At 57.7% G+C, this 19230-nt stretch overlaps 1 protein-coding gene across 1 annotated transcript; it reads right to left on the reverse strand.

Moving 5' to 3' along the window:
* Positions 1 to 8287: 8287 nt before the first annotated feature.
* C15H1orf115 (chromosome 15 C1orf115 homolog) lies at positions 8288 to 18433 on the reverse strand. Its single transcript, XM_028531342.2, has 2 exons — positions 18089 to 18433; positions 8288 to 10473 (listed from the first exon to the last, which is right to left on the reverse strand). The coding sequence occupies exons 1-2, from the start codon at positions 18365 to 18367 to the stop codon at positions 10354 to 10356; spliced, it is 399 nt and encodes a 132-aa protein (XP_028387143.1). The 5' UTR covers positions 18368 to 18433; the 3' UTR covers positions 8288 to 10353.
* Between the last annotated feature and the right edge of the window lie 797 nt (positions 18434 to 19230).

A 19230-nucleotide genomic window follows, 5' to 3' on the forward strand; every position in this document is an offset into this window, starting at 1 on the left:
GGCCCTTGTCCCACCTAAGAGCCCCCGCCCAGCAAGGGAGAGGCAGGTCCTCACCACGGTGGCTTCCTCACACTTGCCCCTTGGGGGAGGACGAGGACAGACGAAGCCCTGGCCAACTTAGGGTGCCCAGCACCTGTGGCTTGAGGAGGGGAGCCAGGAAGGGACAGGCCAGAGGAAAGAAGCTGACGTGTGTCTGTCACAGCAAGCCTCCTCCCTGCAAGGTGACCTCCGCCAGCTGGGAATCCTGTGTGCACCTGTGTATCCCCGGGCACGGGGGAATCTCAGTTTATACTTGGTCCGCAAATAGATGCTCCAGGGAATTGATCGGGAAGGGAAGGTCACCTAGTGCCCTTTGGCATCAAGGGCCGGGCTGTCGGGGCTGAAGTTGACGGCCCTGAGGGCCAGGGACCTGCTCAGACCTTCCTACCGCTGGCCAACCCCGCCCCCCAGGCTCCTTCCATGACTGATGACCATGGCCGTGACCGCCCACCTCTGCAGCTTGATTTCGAGGATGTTATCAGCCAGGATGCAGATTCCTGCTTCCTCTCTCCTTTTCTGTTGCGTTTTCTCGGCGATTGTTTTCTTTGGCTGCTGCGGGGAGAGGCGCTTTTCATCTCCGCAGCATGGGCCCTGCGCAGGGGGGAGGAGGGAGGACCGTGGCTGGATCCGGTGTCTGCAGAGGGAGACAGTTCTTCGCCCCACGCAAATATTATGCAAAGTGCCCCTCCCCCAGGCTTAGTCACAAAATAAGCTCCATTGCCCCTGCTCCTTTCATTCTATTTATTTTAGCCCCTGCCAAACCCTTGCCCGTATTTCCAGGGGAGGGGGGATTCCACGGAGCCCTCCTAAGAGTTTGGGCCAATTGTCACTGTGGAAGCCACATGAAGTCTAGAGCAGAGATCACCTGAAGGCCCAGCATTAGCTATGTGGTGGTGGTCGGGGGGGGGGGGGGGGGGGGGGGGAGGCGGGTCAGAGCAGGAAAAGCAAGTGCTTCCGGTCCACCTGGAAGACAAGCAAGACCACAGGTGGCGTTTGGGATCTGCAGGACCCAGCTGGTCCCTGGAAGGGCCCATGCACCCGGAGGCCTCTCTGTCTCCGTCTCCCTGTTTCTGGAATGAGGATAACGACATCCATGTCATCGTGCTGTTGGGAGGATCAAACCGCCTGCGGAACTGAGCACCTAACAGGCCCTGGATTTCCCTGCAGCAGGCGCGATTCACCCCCACACAGCCCTGCCCCACAGGCCCCACCCCCTGGGCCCTGGAATGTGCCTTTCAGCCACTCCACCGCGGGCAGAGACCAGGGGGAGTGTACAGTGAGTCCCCGCCTCCCCCCCCCCCACCCCGACCCCGGAGACCAAGGTCAAGGACTGGGCGGGTCTCGGAACTGCCCAGGCTCCAAGGTGAAACTGACAGCAGCTCAGGAAATACCGTGGCTGCAGCAGAAAGCCCGAGGCCTCGGGTTTGTACATTGTATTTCTGGCCACGCAGAGAGGCGTTGTACACATTAAGTAAACAGCAGTCCTGGCCTGGAGCTCAAAAGACTTTCGGCATTCTTCTCCCCCCGCGCCCTCCGCACCCCCGCCCCCAGCTCAGGCCAGAATCTGAGAGAATGCTTTGATTCCTCTCTCTCCCTCACCCTGGCACCCTCCTAGGCAAGTCCCCCGTCACTTGGGGTTTCCTCATAGGCTCCAGCAGCCCACCCCCCACAAGGCAGCAGCCTGTCCTCCCTCTGACCTCAGCAATGCCCCCCCACCCCAGGCTCAGCCTTTCCCCTCTGCAGCTGGGGGTGGCCTTTTCACACCGTGGAATGGATCCCATGGCCACCCCTCCACTAAGACCCCATCAGAGGGTCCCCCTTCCTGTCCCTCATTGCAGGGCATCTTCTTTTGACCGCATGCTCCGTCTTCTGGCTGCCCGCAGTGCGGCTCCTCCGTGGTGCGGCTCCTCGGTGGTGGTGGGGACCACGACAGCCGGACCACCCACTGGAGGCCCCACAGCGCTTGACCCCTGTGCCTTTTCCCTTGGGGCCGCCCCTCAGCGGGAGGCAAGGGGCAGGCCCCAGACCTGGTGATTGCGTACTGTCCCAGCTTAGTGTCAAGCACAGAGCGCGTGCTCCGGGAGCACTGGATGGACTGTCTGGGTGACGGGTCTGTGATGGGACTGACCAGGAGGAACGGATAAGGGAACGGCACCGTATCACCAAGCGCCCTTCGCTGACGCTCCAAGACACAGCGCCAAGGTGGGGTGGGGACCGGCCCAGGCAGGCCACCCACACATTCCTCAGGTCCGCTCAGGGCCCAGGAATTCCCGGGAACCCTGAGTGCTGAGTGGGCCTTCAGGGAGGACGCACGCGGCCTCGGGGGCTCCAGCAGCTCTCTCTGGGCTGTCTGCACCTCGTCGGTCCTCGTCCACTCACCAGAGGTCCACTGAGCTGCTACCGCGTGCCGGGCACCAAGGATGCAGCCCTGCACCAAATGGTCCATGCTGTCACCAAGCCTACGTTCCCGTGGGGGAGTGAGGCCCCGAACGATCGAGCGTCGGACTGAGAAGGAAGTGCGCAGGGGCACAGGGGGCGCTGGGAGGGAGAGCCACGCACTCACGTGGGGGGCGGGGCTGGGCAGGCTCCGCCCCAACTCTGCTTCAGTCTCCTCCTCCGTGAAATGGGCTGAGGACGGTCCCTCACCATAGGGCCCTGATAACACACAACGCAGGCAGGGCCCGCAGTGGTGTCACCTCTCACTCTGTGTAAGAGCCCACAAGGCCTGCGTGACAGCTGTCCCCAGCCCCATGTCCCCCAGCCCCCAGCTCCCTTCCCCACTCTGTCCCCAAAGTCCCTCTGGGCAACCTGCTTCTCCTCAATCAGGCCAGGCAGCACCCAGGACAACCCCGTCCCTTCCAGATGACACCTCGGGCAGCCCCAGGACCAGCTGGACCCCACAGCCTCCTGGTCAGGGTCCTGCCCTCCCCACCATCCACACAGCCAGACCCGGGCAGCCGAGGGCAGCAGCAGGTTCATTCCGAGTGACCTTTCTAGTGCTGCCGGTAATCACGCAGGGAGACCTCGCTAACACGCCTTCCTGCGTGGCGCTGGCCTGTGGAAGTGGCCGGGGCCCACGTGCCGTGCACAGGTGTTGTTTTCCGTTGGCCAAGAAACGATAAGCAGGGACCGATCATGCCCTAGAAGCACCGCCCGGCTTGCTACAGAAACCTGCGCCGTTTCTTTTCTTTCTTTCTTTCTTTGTCACCCTTCCTTCTCCTTCCTTCCCCGGCACCTGCCCCATGCAAACCTCGGGCTGGGGAAGGTATAGAGGAATCTAATTCTAACACAGAGCAGAATAAAAGGGGGCTGGGACTCAGGGCATGCAGGAGGCAGATCTCTTCCAGGGGCTGAGATCGGGGAAGGGCCCCTGGAGGAGGTGGCCTTGAGCTGAATCTTGAGAGAGGAGCCACGTTCCAGGCACAGGGCCTCGGGGCACAGGGCCTCGGGGCCCAGGCCGGGGGGTGGATGGCCCTGGCCTCTCCTCATGCCGTGGGGAACCTGGGTCAGGAGGGGCAGCAGGGCTGAGGGTGGGGAAAACAGCAGCTTTGCCGGGAAACAAACAACTTCGTGCCTCTGCCGGCCAGGACAGAGGGCGGAAGGGATTCCCATTGTTCCTGTTTCCTCCCGGGGCTGCTGACTGCCAGCACCGTGACCTTGAGAGCCCGTCAAGATCAAGAGGGAGGCTGTTAGAAAATTCCTCAGACTCCACAGCAGAGTAAGGACTGATGAATGTGCATCCACCTCCTTGATTTGCAGAAGATGCTGGGTCCAGAGAGGTGGTCAAGGCCATGCAGCGAGGTGCTTTCCGGGGTCCCTGTGTCGTGCTCAGGTGGCTTCCTGGGGCCGAGAGCCCTTCTCCCTCTGCCCCGTGTTGGCAGAAGATGGTTCTCAACTCCCCACCAGGCGGGACGGCCCTGCCCTGCCCCCTGTGACAGTCTCAGGGCCCGGCCTCAGTGGGGCTCCAGGGCGGGGGATCCAAACCGATCTGGTGAATAAATGAATGAACACAGATGGAGGCGCCTGGGGGATTAAGGAAAGGGCAGATGGGCCCTCCTGGATGTCACTCAGTTGTTCCGGTGGAGCCAGCAGGGTCCCCTGCATGTTTGCATGTTGCAGGGGCCTCCTGGGAGACCCCGGGGCCTTCCCTTTGGTCCTCGGGCTGCCCGTTGGTCCTCTGGGCATTCTGTGCTCCGGCAAACGGACAGGACTTCTGCATCCCTATGTCACAGATGAGACAATTCAGGTGTTGGGACACCAGCCACCCCCAGCAACCTGCGTTCAGGGCAACAGTTCCCAGCCCTTCCTCTGGAAGAGACAAAAAGCCACAAACCTTTTCCTGTGCCTCCAGCCAAGCCCCTGGGCTAACCTCTTCATCTCCAGTCCTCTCCACAGCCTGGATCCCCTCTCCCTGCTGCTCTCCAGCCCCCGCCCCAGCTCCCCTGCAGCAAAGGTGCAGGTGGGGCTCTTACCCTGACCCTGACCCTGAACCTGGAAGCCAGGAAGCCACTCTCGGCAGGTAAAGGATGAATTTAGGGGGAAGAGGGAAAAACATCCATGGGGGATGGTGAGGCCAATTACATCTCCTCCCCCCCCCCACCCTGCACCTCTGCCAGGTTCAGCCCTCCCCCTCTCCCCCACCCCCTCCTCTCCCGGGACAAAGAAAGACTTGACTCTCAGCTACTTCACAGCTGGGGAAGAAGAGCACTTGACACCCCACTGCTGGGCTTTTCGTGCAATCCATATTTCATCTTCCAAATAACCCTGGGGAGCAGGTACTATTTACTGTGCAAGTGAAACCAAGCCAGACCTGAAATTCAAAGGGGTTGGGGAACTTGGCCCAGGCCACAGGGCCAGAGGAGTTGGTGCCAGGTTATGCCAGCACCCTCCCTATTACCCAGGGTGGCTCCCTGCTCCCCTTGGGGCTTTGGGTTGAGGCCCCTGGGTGCTGGAGTGAGAGGTGGCTCCCTGGGGCACAGTCACCAGTCAATGGGAAGAGGAACCATGCCAAGGACGTGTGGCAAAATAAAGTCAACCGCAGCGGCTGAGGGTCACAGGTCCCTGCCCCAGCCCAGGCCTGTGTCCTCCCCTTGTACCTTGATCTTGTCAGATCAGCAGCTCAGCAATCTCGGCATCTCAAACATCCAAAGTATGACGGGCTGGTAAGCACCTCGCCTCTTTTTTTTTCTTTTTTTTTTTTTTTTGGAGCATTTCTAAGTACTCGGATCCCAACACTGGAACAAGAATGCAAGCTGGACGCCATTCCACACCCGGCTTCCCTCTTCCTCCCAGGCCCTGGCTCTGATGGGAGGAGCGGGGGTGGGGACAGAATGGGAGGCGGCTGGAACCGACAGAGAGAGCCCAGTGGGGGGACTGGTCTCACCGGCCCCCGGCCAGAGCCCCGGAGGGGAACCCCCTACCTTCCCTGCGCTCCAGCTTCCCCGTGCAACCCCGATAATATGAAGAGCATCTTTGGGGGAAAGAGGGAGGAAGTCAAATGGAATCCCAGTAGCCACGCTGGCAAGTTACTAAAGTCAAGCGGGTAGACGGAGGCCTGAGGACATCATGCTATTCTCGCCTTCACCAGCCTGGGAACCTACACTTTTGAACCAGCCAGTTATGTCTGGAGCTATGTGTATGCATACACCCTGTAGATGAACCCTCTGACTACCCCCTGAAGGACTGAGGAGAGAATGTTCCTGTGTCCAGACGGCCGCACATCCGTTACCCAGGCCAACCTGGCATCTGGAAGATGAGCATCTTGGACCAATCCAGAGGCTGAGAATACAGGGCTGAGTCTTCCCAGGAAGGTATGTTTTACTATAAGAACTCCTAGGTTTTCTTCCTTCTTCGGAACATGCTGGGTGTTGCCTGGTCATTGATAACAAGATGGAATAATCCAGGCTTCCATCAGTAGATGAATGAATAAAGAAATCGTGGTACATATAGACAATGGTCATTTTTTTAAAGATTTTATTTATTTATTTTCTAGAGAAGGAAGGGAGGGAGAAAGAGAGAGAGAGAAAAACATCAATGTGCGGTTGCTGGGGGCCATGGCCTGCAACCCAGGCATGTCCCCTGACTGGGAATCGAACCTGCGACACTTTGGTTCGCAGCCTGCACTCAGTCCACTGAGCTACACCAGCCAGGGCTGACAATGGACTATTATTCAGCCATAAAAGAGAATGGCGTCATACCATTGGCGACAGCATGGACGGACCTAGAGGATATCGTGTTAAGTGAAATAAGCCAGTCAGAGAAAGACAGATGCCGTATGACTTCACTTATATGTGAACTCTAACGAGTAAAATAAATGAACAAACAAAACAGAGAAAAAAAAAAGAATGAAGGACTCTCTGATTTATTGCAATGAAAACACGGAAGGGCAAATTCAAGCCTGATTCTGTATGTAAAAATGATGATGATAAAGGAAGTTCATAAATAACTTACAGGCTTTTTTTTTCCTCCTCAACTTGAAAGATCTCAAAATAGGCAACTCATCATCCACAACATCAGCTGTCTCTGTGCCCCGGCTCTGAGTGGGGGCCTGACGGGAACCCCTAACTCAGGGTCTTTTTAATAATGGAAGATAAGCCAGTCAGAGAAAGACAAATACCACACGATCTCACTTACATGTGCGACCCAACGAACCGAACACACTCACACGCAGACCTGAAACGGACGCATAGACGCAGGGAACAGACTGAGAGCTGTCGGAGGGAAGTGGGGGAGGTGGGGGTGGGGGGAAAAGAAGAAGCGATTAAGCCAGAACAAAAACCAAAACAAGACACAGACACAGACAACAGTGTGAGGCCTGCCAGAGGGAAAGGAGGTTTGGGGGGCAGTGGAAGTGGGCACAGGGGGGACAAACGGTGGCGGGAAGAGACTTGACTTTGGCTGGGGAGGGGCCAGTGCAGACGGCCGGCGTGTTGGAGAGCTGTACGCCTGAGGCCTGCATGGTCTTATTAACCGAGGTCACCCCAATACACTCCGTTTTTAAAAAGTGTAAAAACAAAAAAAATAAACACGTATAGTGTTTTTCCCCATGGGTGAGTCCCCTGCAAAAAAAACAAAGGTGTTAGCTCCCACTTTCTGCTCCGGCAGTGACTCCAAACATCTCCCTCGGGAAGGACGGCGAAAGGAAACACGTGCTTTCTCCCCACGGCCGACGGAGCGCGGCGGAGAAAGCCGATCTGGACGGAGGCAGCTCACCCTGGAGCTCAGAGCCCTGTCGGAAAGGGTGGCCTCTTGGCTCTGCCCGCTCTTGCGCCCTGGTTTTTATGGCTGCTGTGAGCCAGACACTTTTGTTTCTCGAGCCTGGTCAACAGGTTATGCAAGAGGGATCACCTGAGAAACACCTTGAACAAAAGCACCTTGGGTCCCGGAGGTGTCGAGTTCTGATCCTACTTCGAGCCTCTAGAGGGAGTTGCAGGGTGGAAGGCGAGGAGCACCCCAGGGGAAGGACTCAGCCAGTGGGCACCCACGCGTGCCCAGCGTGGGGCTGGCACCCTGCTCAGGCTAGACCCCTGGGCCCCACCTTGGAGCCCCCTGCCCCTCGCGAAGGGCAGCAGCCCCCAGGGGCCAGCATTTCCCAGCTCGGGGAGAGCAATAGCTCCTTCAGAAGCTCCTAGTGAAACACCTCCCATTCGAAATCAGAGGGTCTGGAAATTTCCATTCTTACCGAAGGGTGAGCTGAGGCTCCTGCACACCGAAACCTCCTCTGCTGGGCTGCTAGAAATTGGCCCCACCCCTAGCAGGGAGAGAGTCAGGGCCGTTGTCCCTGGCCCGGGGCCTCAGAGCAGGCCTGGGCCCCTCCTGGCTTGTCCCTTGGAGGTCCCCCGCCTGGCCTTCCCCTGCTGTACGAAGTCCTCAGGGTTGGCTGGACACCCACCACAGACATCTAAGGCAAGGCTAGAACGGGAGGTGGCAAAAAATCTTCACACACAGAAAATTCAACCAATTGGGGTTTTTATTTACATGATTGGACAAGGAAGGGATACAAAAGAAGCCTCAAAATCAAACACACAGAAAAAAGAAAAAAAAAACCTTTTTAAATCTCAGTGCTCGGTAGGGTGTGGGCCTGGATGTTCGAATGAAATTGAAGAGACAGAAAAGCCTCCAAGGTCACGTGCAACACGGGTGGCCCGTCCCGCAGTCAGTGGTTGCGCAGGCTGAGCCTCGGTCTGGGGTTCACCTTCTGTCCCCTGCATCTGGCCACCAGGACAATCCCTGTCTGGTTTTGACTTTCGACATGTCTGGGTTAATTCTTAACCAGGCTTCAAGAAGTTCAGAGCCCAATGAACTTGGTCTGACAGTACGTCCAACATGGGGGGGGACGGGGGGGGGCAAGGTCTCCTCACATGGCCTCAGTAGGTCTCGTCCCTTCCTGGGCTGACGTTGTCATCCCCCCAGAGACTCGGCGGGCGTCCCTGGGGCGGCTCAGCATCTCTGCGCCCCCGGGGAGGGGCGCCCTCCCAGCCCACCACGGAATCCCTCCGCCGTCCTTCCTGGGGGCAGCAGGCTGGGCTCTCCCGCTGAACCACACTGTGCGCTCTCTCTGCCCCTCACCTCTCCCTTCCCCTGACGCCCCCTGCGGCCAAGCACGCTATAATTACCTCGCAAGGGTGAAAACGTCCCGTTGTCAACTTTCGTCATTCGAGCTAAAACAAGAACGTTTGTTTTCTCCTTTCCTCGCAAATATGAATGATGCAGAAACTGGATCCAAGTTTCGTCTCCCCTGGAGCCTCCAAGACAGGAAGCGGAGCCAAGCGCCGCCGCCACCGCGTCCTCCTCCTCCCACTCCTTTTCCTCTCCCTCCGTCTGTCTTCCCGCCTTCTCCACAGCCCAGTGCCACCTGGCTGGGATTGACTGGTGAAACATGAACATCGAGGCCTCCTTGGCATGGCCTGGAAACTTCTAAGGGCAACAGGTGGGTGCTGCCACTGACCCCACAGGCTGGTCAGCAATAACTAGGGAGGAACTTTTGGATATTCTGGAAACAAAGTCAGAATGGTGGCCAATCGTGGGGCTTGGCAGAGGGCATGGAAGGAGGGGCCTCCTCTTCCTTCCACCTCCCTGTCCAATGGGCCAGAGTCAGTCAATGGGTCATCCTGTGTGGGGGGGGGGGGGTGAGGACCAGGCTCACCCTCACCTTGAATCCAGGTGAGACGTGGTCAAAGTGGGTGGTGCAGAAGAGGAAAGGGTGCTATGAAGGCAGACCACGTGAGCGCACGGGCTGCAGAGGGTGTCCACCCAGCAGCCACGGCACCTCCGCCGTCAGACTGCCCCTGGCTCCCTCCCGGAGCCCAAGTCCAGCCCACCGGAGATTCCCAACACTCAGACCCCAGATCTGGGCCCCGTCCCTCCACCTCTCTCCCCTAACCTCCTTCTCGTCCTGCTTCTACTTCCTTCGCACCTGCCTCCTACTTGCTGGTCCCTTCTCTGAATCACACGCTTTCATTTCCAGATGCAGCATCTCCCGCGCGCCCAACACAAAGCGCCCTCCGGCGGCGGCGTGGCGTGGAGACACTGAGCGGAGGGTCCCACGTGCGTCTGGGCCAGACCGGGCTGCACCAGACCCATCAGCCTCAGGAGCCCTCCCTGGCCCAACCGTTCTCTCCACGCAGCCTGCACTTGAACTCGCCCTCCTTCCTCCCCTCACTCCCACCGCGCATTCATGTCAGAGAGAGGTGACAGTGACAAGCTTTTATCTACTTTAAACAGTCATGACACGTTGTCAACACAGCTTCAAAGTGTCAGCCTTCAAAGAGACTTTTCTTCCTTCCTTCTTCCCAAGCCTGTAATTAAACTCCCGGAGACAAAGGGCGGAGGAGGAGACGGGGGCACGTGCCTTCAGAGCAAACTGCGCCTTGGGTGCCCTGAGAACCGCGGCGGGCGGGCTGTGAGTGCCAGCCAGCCCGCGACCTCTCCGGGAGAAGGTCTCAAACCATGTCTCTCCGGGTGAAAATCCTCCCCCGCCACAATCACCACTCTGCTGCCCACCCACGGGGCTCACCCTGGTGACGGTTGGCCTGCCCTCGCGTGGCTTCCATGTGAGCAAACTTGACCCTGGCCCCAGAGGTGACATCAGCCTCATTCTCTGCGGGATCGTATGGCGCAGCGACCCGTGTCCAGGAAATGTGAAAACACTCAGCAGATGGGTAAAGATGTCGCATTCACAGCAGTCGTCCGATTCGACAGAGAAAGACATTTTTTTTTTCTTCCAAGTATTTTGTGGCTTCAAGTCTGAGATGCTCCTGGCTCTGTGCGGCTCCCATGGCTCGGGGAGCATGTGTGCGCCGGGGCCGCTGCCCCCTAGCGGACAAACGACACCACGCTGCCGGTCACGCTGAACGGGGCGGCGTAGGCCGAGGCGAAGCCCTGCAGGCCGAGGACCAGGTAGCGGCACCCTTTGACGACGACCTTCCCCACGTTCTGTTTGCAGGAACCAAGAGAGAAGCAAAGAGTTCGGTTAGGCGCCCCCTGCACCGGGGCGATGTGCCTAAAGCATCGCCCTGCTTCCCTCTCCCAGGGCAAATGAGCGAGTCACCGAGTCCCCGTGTTTGCCGCTCACCCCCCCACCCCACCCCCACCCACCCGGCTGGGAACACGTGGGCGCTCAGGACCGATGTCACCCCCGTGCAAAGTGATCTTGAACACATTTCCAGGTACTTCAGAGATTCTGGAGAGCAGAGAGCCCGCTAGCACAAAAACCAGACTGGGTTTGTGCTCCTTTGTAACCAAAGCCGGCTCCTCTTCTCTGTCCCAGCTACGTCAGGGGTCATCTGGGGGCGGGGCCTGGTTCTCCTTTATTCCCCTTACCCCAAAGCCCACCCTGTCTGCTCTCTGCCTCCAGGGTGTGTTCCTGTCCCAGCCACGCCTTTGTCTCTTTCAAGTCGCTGATTTCAGAGGCAGTGACAAACTCCCGAAGGGCACGTAGGCACCACGCTCTCCTGATCTCCGCTCCCGCTCCTCCTGCTTTTCCGCAGGACCTGGTGCCAGACGGGGGCATCCGGGGATGCGAACCCACAACAGAAGATGCTAGTCCACCGCCAGCGGACTAACACGGGCCGCGTGGTTGGCCCCGACCTTCCTCTCTCCTCATCCCCAGCGTCCCTCCCTCATCATTCTTGGTGACGTCACATGCACGTAGGGGGCCTGGATCTCATCATCCACCTGGTCTCTCAGCCCCACGACCTGTGCAGCTCCAGTAACCAAGTGACCTGGTGTCTGTCACAACCGCAAACCTCACTCTGACTTCCCACACGGCCCGGCACCCCTATCCATCTGCCCAATGGGCTGACCTTCCCTCTGCGCCAGGTGCTACTTCTTACCCTTCTCTCTCTCCGCAGGTCCCCCCCCCCCTCCAGCAAACACAGACACACACACGCAGGGTCTCCACGCCCACGGCAGGTGACCCCACTTTATCTCTCACTGGAAGGTTCAGAAGTCACAGGGGACTCCCTCACCTTCCCAACACCAACCTGGCCTCTCCCACTTCGCCTGTGTCCCCATGCAGAGAGCGGCCCTCGTCCCCCAGGGCCACTCCCGTGACACTTGCTGTCCGTGTCCTCTGTCACCCCGGCCCTGGCTTTCCCCTCTCCAGGACTGTCACTCTCTTCCTCCCATTGCCTGACTCCACACCCTGCCCCGGCCTCCGCTCTCCCTCACACCAAACCAACGGGAAGAGCCGTCCCCACATACGGCCTCCACGTGGCTCCCACCGCACTCATCCACGATGCTAGGCCACGGCCACCTGCCACTGCCACGTTGCCGGACCCAGTGGCTCTTCTCTCCCCACCTCGCAGCAGCTTTGCACACTCCATGCACAATCCTTTGGCCTCTTTGACGCCATATTCCCTTGGTTTCCCCCAACCTCGTGCTCAGCCTCTTTGACTGGAGTGCCCCTTCTGCCAGCCTGTGTCCTGAGTTACCCAGGACTCAGGCCAGGGGCCCACCCTCCCTCCTCCCCCCTCCCCCCCTCCCTTCTTCCCTTCCTTTCTTCCTTCCTCCCTCCCTTCCCTTATTTGCCGATACCCTCTCCTTAAGTGGTCTCATCCATTTCCAATGACAAGTATTTCCTGAATGCTGATGACTCCCTTGCATTGGGCTCAAATATTCAACTCTCCACGCGAGGTCTGCACTTTCTGAGACCTCCTGGTCCCTCTGGCACGCGGCTGCCCGCTGCCCCGAGCCACTAAAGCTACCTGGATACAGCTACCAGTGTGTTCCCGCTGGCCCTTGGCAAGAGGCTTCCACAGGAAGACAGGACAGAGGAGTTAAATTTATCTGCGATCGTACAGCTGGTAAGAGGAAGAGCTGAAGTTCAATCCCAAAGAATCTGATCTCAGTGTTAAGCCCTGTCCTTAGCACTGGTCTGGGAGAGAAGCATCAATGGGTTGCCTCCAGTACGTGCCCAGACTGGGGATCGTACACGCCTGGACCTGGGACCGAACCCGCAACCCACATACGTGCTCTGACTGGGAGTCAACCCACAGCCTTTCAGTTACAGGACGACGCTCCAGCCAGCTGAGCCACACCGGCCAGGGACGTACTTTCCTTCTTCCTGAAGGCAGAGCGTGACCTTGGGACTCACTGCTTGCAGTCTAGGCTTAAATTCCAGCTCAGTCACGGCCTTAACTGTGCTTGGCCTCAGTTTCCACACCTGTAAAATGGGACTATGCAGTAACCACCCCCTTGAGTTGCTAAGAGGATTAAATGGGCGTGTACAAGGAAAGCACTTAGAACAATGCCTGGCACTCTTGAGGGCAGTTACTCTGGTTGTAAAATAATCACTTGCCTCTTGTTATTCCGTAGTAATTAGGTTTATGGGGCTGATAATAAGATGCTCCAGTATCTGTTTGGGAAAGTTTCTGAAGCGTATACTTCCCTATGGTAGTCCTCACGACAGCAGAACGAAGGTGGGGAGGTTACACTGTATCCCCCGCATGCAGAAGGGGTCTGGGTGTTCCCTTCGCTCCCTTAGAAGTTAAAGCAGCAGCCGTGGGAGAGCTAGGTCACTCACATCGCTGGCTTCTCCAGACACTGACCCCCGGGGACGCTGACCAGGCGACTTCTCCATGAGAGGTTAGGGTGTGTGCGTGTGTGTGTGTGTGTTGGGGGTGGCGCTGCTAAGAGACACAGCTCTACAAAGGTGCGATAAGGCTCAGCGGGAGAATTCACTTACCTGTTTGAAATAACGACAACAACAGACTTGTCCTCTGGGAGCAAGTCTAACGGCCAAGAGCACCCTGCGTCCATGATGCCACTGGCATCGCAGGTGGCCCAAGTTAACCTCGACATTTGGGGTACTTGTACCCCCATTTCCCTCATCCTGCTATTTTGAAAAACTGCTTGTCACTTCGTCTTTGCCACTTAGTGAGGAGGGGAGGGGGAAGCTACTAAAATAGCTCATTAGCGGGAACACTGTCAAAGCGCAGAGTTGAGGAAACGAACGGGAGGAAAGAAATGCGGGACATCTACCAAGGGCCTTTTTCGTGGCATTCGAGAGACGTTTTGAATCCTTGGATCCGAGTAGAGCTCTCGACCCAAATACTCTGTCAGAGGGGCGCAGGGGCGTGGGGGGACATGGGAGGGGGTGGCAGGTGGAATAACGAACCCCCCACCCCAAAGGTGTCCTCGTCCTAACCCCCAGAGTAAGGGAACGTGTTCCCTCACATGGGAAAGAGACTTTGCTGATGTGACTAAATTCGGGGTCTTGAGATGAGATGACCCTGGATCATCCAGGTGGGCCCCATCGCTGTAAGGGTCCCCACAACTCTATAGGACTCTGAATAAGGACCGGGGTCCTTACAAGAGGGATGTAGGGGGACTCAGACGAGTCAGAGGGGCAGGGGTTTGTGAGTGCTGTGCCACTGGCTGTGAAGACGGTGGGGAGGGGTCCCTGGAGGCTGGAACCGGCAAAGAAATGGCTGTTCTCCTGGCGCTTCCAGAAGGCACTGGCCCTGCCGACACTGCCGCTCGGGGGAGACTGATTGTGGGCGTCTGGGTTCCAGAGCGGCAGAGAATAAACGTGTGCGGTCTGGACCCGCAACGTCTGTGGTCGTTGGTCAGCAAACCATCTCTTAGCAAGGCTCACGTTCCCCAAAGCACAAGCCTGGGGTCTTCGGTTGGGACGCTCTGTCGGGACGCAGGCGCAAAGCTGAGGGGGTGGAGTCAGCGACAGAGGCTGACGTTTTCCGAGTCAGAGCTCACGGAACACTGATCAGAAAAGGAACAGGCCCCCCAAACCCCTCCTCCACCCCCTGCGCCAAAGCTGCGAGACCCTTGTCACCTGCCACACGGGCTCTGAGGCAGCCACGCGCATTCCCCCCTGGACCCCTCACCACAGCCCTGGTACCAGCCCACGCGACAGAGGAGGAAACTGAGGCAGAGAGGCGAGCACAGCCCGAGGCGGCAGGGCAGCCCGGCTTCCCTGCCCGAGTCCTGACCGGCTGCTCAGAACGTGGAGACCTTTGTCTCCCTCTCAAGCCAAAGGCTGTTCCGCACCCTACGTTCTCCATCCCCAGCTCGCTCCTAACAGCTCGATTAACAACATCTAATCCCCTTCCTTATCCACGCCCCTTCTGCGGCTCTCCGAGGTGCCCAGGAAAGTCACCTCTTATTTTAAGCTAAGTGTTGGGGTGGCTCCCCTCACCCCACCTGCTTCTGCTGCTCTCTGGCTGTGCAGCCTTGAGCAAAAAGCTTCACTTCCATGAACTCCCTTTGCTGCGAAGTGAGGTCCACAGTTTTCCAAGGTTTTTGCGAGGATTCGGAGATGCCACCCGTGACCGGTGCGCACAGCAGGAGGCAGGCACCCTGGGGGGCACAGCACGTGCCCTTCCCTTCCCCCTCCCCGAGCCCAGAAAACAGCACTGCAACCACGAAGGTACCCTGTGAACATTGGCAGGCATCATTACCTAAAATCAGCCGGGAGCACCGCCTCCTTGGGAGGGGCCACGGGGCAGTGGGGGTGGGGAGCCAGCCAATCCTTTCAGAGGTCCCAAAGGCCAGACATTTCTCTGTGCACAGAAGCAGGGAGGGACTTGGGTGAAGGAGTCGAGCAGCCCCACGAATGGGAACTTGAATCCCCCTCCCTGGAAGGAAAACCCAGCCCTCCATGGTAACAGCAGAAACACTTATGCAAAATGCATCCTCCGGTGAGTTCATCCCGGTGCAGCCAGGGCCGCGTGCACCCACACAGCCTGCAGGGCCTAGCCTCCTGCACACCGCGGCGGCGAGCCTGCACAGAGTGTGACAAAGGGCACACTGCGGCAGTTGTTACCCAGCGGTAAGTAAAGTTACTTTTACAGGCAGCAAGCCCCAGGTCCCTCCAGTGCTACAATGTAACCATGGCTAGGGCCTGGCCAGGTAACTTTTTCAGCTCTGTTATCATCTTATGGGACCACCGTCGTATAGGTGACCTGTGGTTCGCCGAAACGTCGTTATGGAGTACAAGACTGTCATGTGGAACTGTTTGCAGGTCACTCCTTATTCCACTGGGCCCAAGTACGGGGACGTCTCCCCAAGTGATGAAAGCAGGGGGAATCCCCTCCCCCCATTTCTAGCTGAGCTGTGGCTGTTCTCGAGTTCTCAGCAAAGAAGGGTCAGCTATCTCCTTCTAGGTTGGAACTGAACCAGTTACCTTCTTGGTTGCTTTAGGGGAAAAAAATGAAAGGGGAAGCGGCTCTTCTGAGAGCAGGAAGGGCACCAATGCTGACATGACAGCGTCATCTCACCTGACCTAGTCTACTGAGCCGGGGCGTGACCCTCCTGGGCTTTCCGCACCCTCATCTTTGCTCACACTGGCTGCGCCCCCTTTGAAGGCCATCCCTTGTCCACCTGGTCAATTTCTTCCCCTTTTCCTTAACGGAGGTGAAATCCACACAACAGAATGTAACCATTGTAAAGCAGACAATTCAGAGGCATCCAGCACATTCACAATGTTGTGTGCCCCGCACTTCTATCTACTTCCGGGGCATTGGCATCTTCCCCGAAGGACACCCATGCCCATTAGACAGCTGCTGTCCTGCCCCCACCCCTGGACCTGGGTGACCCCCAGTCTGTGATGTGTCTCTGGATTTCCCGATGTTGGATCTTTTATACAAACGGAATCGTTCATACATGCCACGTGTGTCCTTGTGTGTGTGTGTGTGTGTGTGTCTGGTTTCTTTCACTTAGTGCAGTGCTTCAGGCATTCATCTGTGTTATCGCCTGTATTAGTACTTCATTCTTCTTATGGCCGAATAATATCCCACTGCACGTCGGTCTCCCACCTTGTTTGTTCACTGATCAGTTGACGAACACTTGGATTGTTCCTACGTTCTGGCTACTGTGAATACTGCTGCTATGAAGGCGTGTGGGTTTGTTCAGACACCTGTTTTCCATCCTTTGGGGCACACACCTAGGTGCGGAATCACTGCATCACGTGGCAGATCTATGTTTAATTTTTTTTGAGGGACTGCCAAATTGTGTCCCACAGCATCTGCGCCATTGACCACTTCCGCCAACAAGTCGCAAGAATTCCCGTTGCTCCACGTCCTCACCAACACTTGGTGTTTTCTGTGTGGCACGTGCGTGTGTCAGTAACATCCATCCTGGTGCAAAGTAGGACCTCGTCGTTGTTAACCTGCGAAACCTTCACTCGTCCTTCTGTGCATAGTCATCGTGTCACCATTGGCTTGCAAATCTCCCCGACTTTACATCCTCGTCCCTGAGGGCCACCTGCCCGGGCTCTGGACCGCCCAGCCCCAGCCATGCATACAGGGGCTGCAGGTTTCTCCAGGGCCCTGCTGCATTGCACCCATTTTCATGTCCCTGGTGCTTAGCGCAATGCCTGGCACACAGGAAGGACCCCTAAAGAGCATCTTCTGAGGCAGCCTGTGAGCTGAGACGTCCACATTATCGGCTCCCCATTTGCTGAGAGGTGGATGCTGGCTTCTTTGGGCTCACCTGGGACCAGGAGGGAGGATGACTAGCCCTGGCGTGACTCAGCCGGCAGGTCCCAGCCTTACGGTTTTTATGAACGCGTTTTACAGCTGCCTGCCTGCCTGCTGGTACGCTGCTCCCAAAGCTGCTGACGTACCTTTAGAGAGGATGACAAACCTAAGCTTGCAGGTATGGAGACGGGCTGGTTTCAGGTGCGATAAGAGACATTCCAGGACACAGATAACAGGATAATAAACCAGATGAGGCCCTTGTCCTTTGGCCACGACACAATTAGTTTTCAGATTTGCTTCTGGGCAGCAGTGCCCAGCCCCGGGACCAGGGGCTGTCGTAACTTCAAATGCTTCCAGGCGGGTCTCGGAGGAGAAAACTGTCCTTTTTATCCCATGTTCATGTATGCCCACGTCTCTTTCTTCTTGTCTCTCTGTCTCTCCACCTCCACACCCGCAATGCAGGCAAACGGCAGTGTGTCCACAGACCCCAGAGCACACGGATACCTGTGCATATCTGTGTGTACATGGAGCCCCCCGGGCCTTTGAAAGAGCCTTGGGGATATTTAGGGCAGAAACAATTCTCAGCTGGTGGGAGAGCTGGGGAGGATGTGGCGGAAAACAGAGAAACTGGGCTGCAACTCAATACTTTCCAACTGGGTCGCCTTCTACAATCCACCTGACCACACCCAGGCCCCAGTGTTCCCATCTGTAAACTGGGGACACTGAGTTTTGTCCTGCCCACCACACGTGAGGGAGTGTAACACACACCAAAGAGCCACTTTGGCGAGCGACCCTTAGGACTGTCGTTAACTAGCCAGCAGCGGGATAGCGGGTCGCCCAGTGCCCAGTGACACCTCTGCTTCAGTTTCTGTCATCCCTTGAAACTTTCCTGTTACTTTCCAGGTCACAGACGGAACAGTCTGGGTGGGGGTGCTTCAGTGCTGGGCAGCGGGTGGTTGTGGGGGGCTGGCGGGGACACCGGGGGAGCTCAGAGAGGCTGAGCACCGTCACGGGGTGGGGACCAGACTCCAGCTCTCCCTAGGGACAATTGGGAAGCCCGGGCCCGGGGCGCCCCGCACCGACGACCCGCAGGGCAGAGGGCGGAGGCCTACCTTGCCGTACTTCTTCAGCTTCCGCCGGTACTTCTTCTTGGGCTTGTCGCCCGGCGCGGGCTCCTCCAGCGGCTCGTAGCGCTCCGGGAGGACGGCCAGGTGCACCCGCCGCGCGCTCCGCGCCCCCGGGCGCCCCGCGCTCGCTGCGCTCTCGGCCACCTCGTCTTCCAGCTCCAGGTGCTCCAGGATCGCGGCGGCCTCCTCGACCCCCTGCCCCCGGGGCCCGCGGCGCGGGAGGCTGCTGGCCGCCCTGCTCCGGAGTCTAGCTCCCACCGCCATGACGCCGTGGCCCCTCGGGCGAAGCTCGGGGTGTGAAGGCACTAACCAACCTTTGCTCCCCGCCCACGGCGCCGCCCCAGCCCGGACGGGGCGGGGGACTTGAGGTCGCAGCGCCCCCTGGCAGTGGGGCCCGGGGTTGCCGCGGCTCCGACGGGGCCTGGCCTCCGGGTGACCAGTGCGCTCAGCCCCATCCACCCTAATCCCCATCAGCGGGCCAAGGGGACACCCCGAAAGGGCAATGCACCACGAACTTCTAAACCACGTTCAGCCGCACTTGCCGCAAAATAGATGAACCCCAAATGATGAGACTTCCTGTGCCCACGTGCAAACTGGCAGCGACGATGACGATGATCATACCCAATGCCGCCAAAGGTACGGGACATGGTCGTGACAATGCAATAACCATGGGGTGCAAACTGGTGACAAGCGTTTGGGAAGGCCACCAGAAAATAGTTATGAAGAGTCCTGAAAAACGGCCACACTGTTCCAGGCACCTCTCCTAAGGAAATATTCAGAAAGGCACCGCAGTGCCTGTGGTGTTAACCGCAGCCAGACTTCTGTGAAAACGTGGATCGGACTGGGGCGGTGGGGTAGCTCATCCTGGGAGCTGTGTGTTCTCGGTGCCTGTGACACCCACCCGTTCAGGGGGCCTGGTTTCCTGTGTAGGCAAGTATCTTCACCTTCCTGGCAACTTGGAGTTAAAGTATAAAATAGTGAGTTGTTATTTCAGTACTATTTAAATATTTTTTAAAATGTGTGATACGTTTAAGAGTGATTTGTATATTGCTAGAAATACATAAAACAGTTATACTCGGCATACTAGAATATTAAAAACTAGCTTTGTGATTAAAATTTATTTTTAT

This window comes from Phyllostomus discolor, chromosome 15 (assembly GCF_004126475.2).
Source record: "Phyllostomus discolor isolate MPI-MPIP mPhyDis1 chromosome 15, mPhyDis1.pri.v3, whole genome shotgun sequence".
NCBI lineage: Eukaryota > Metazoa > Chordata > Mammalia > Chiroptera > Phyllostomidae > Phyllostomus > Phyllostomus discolor.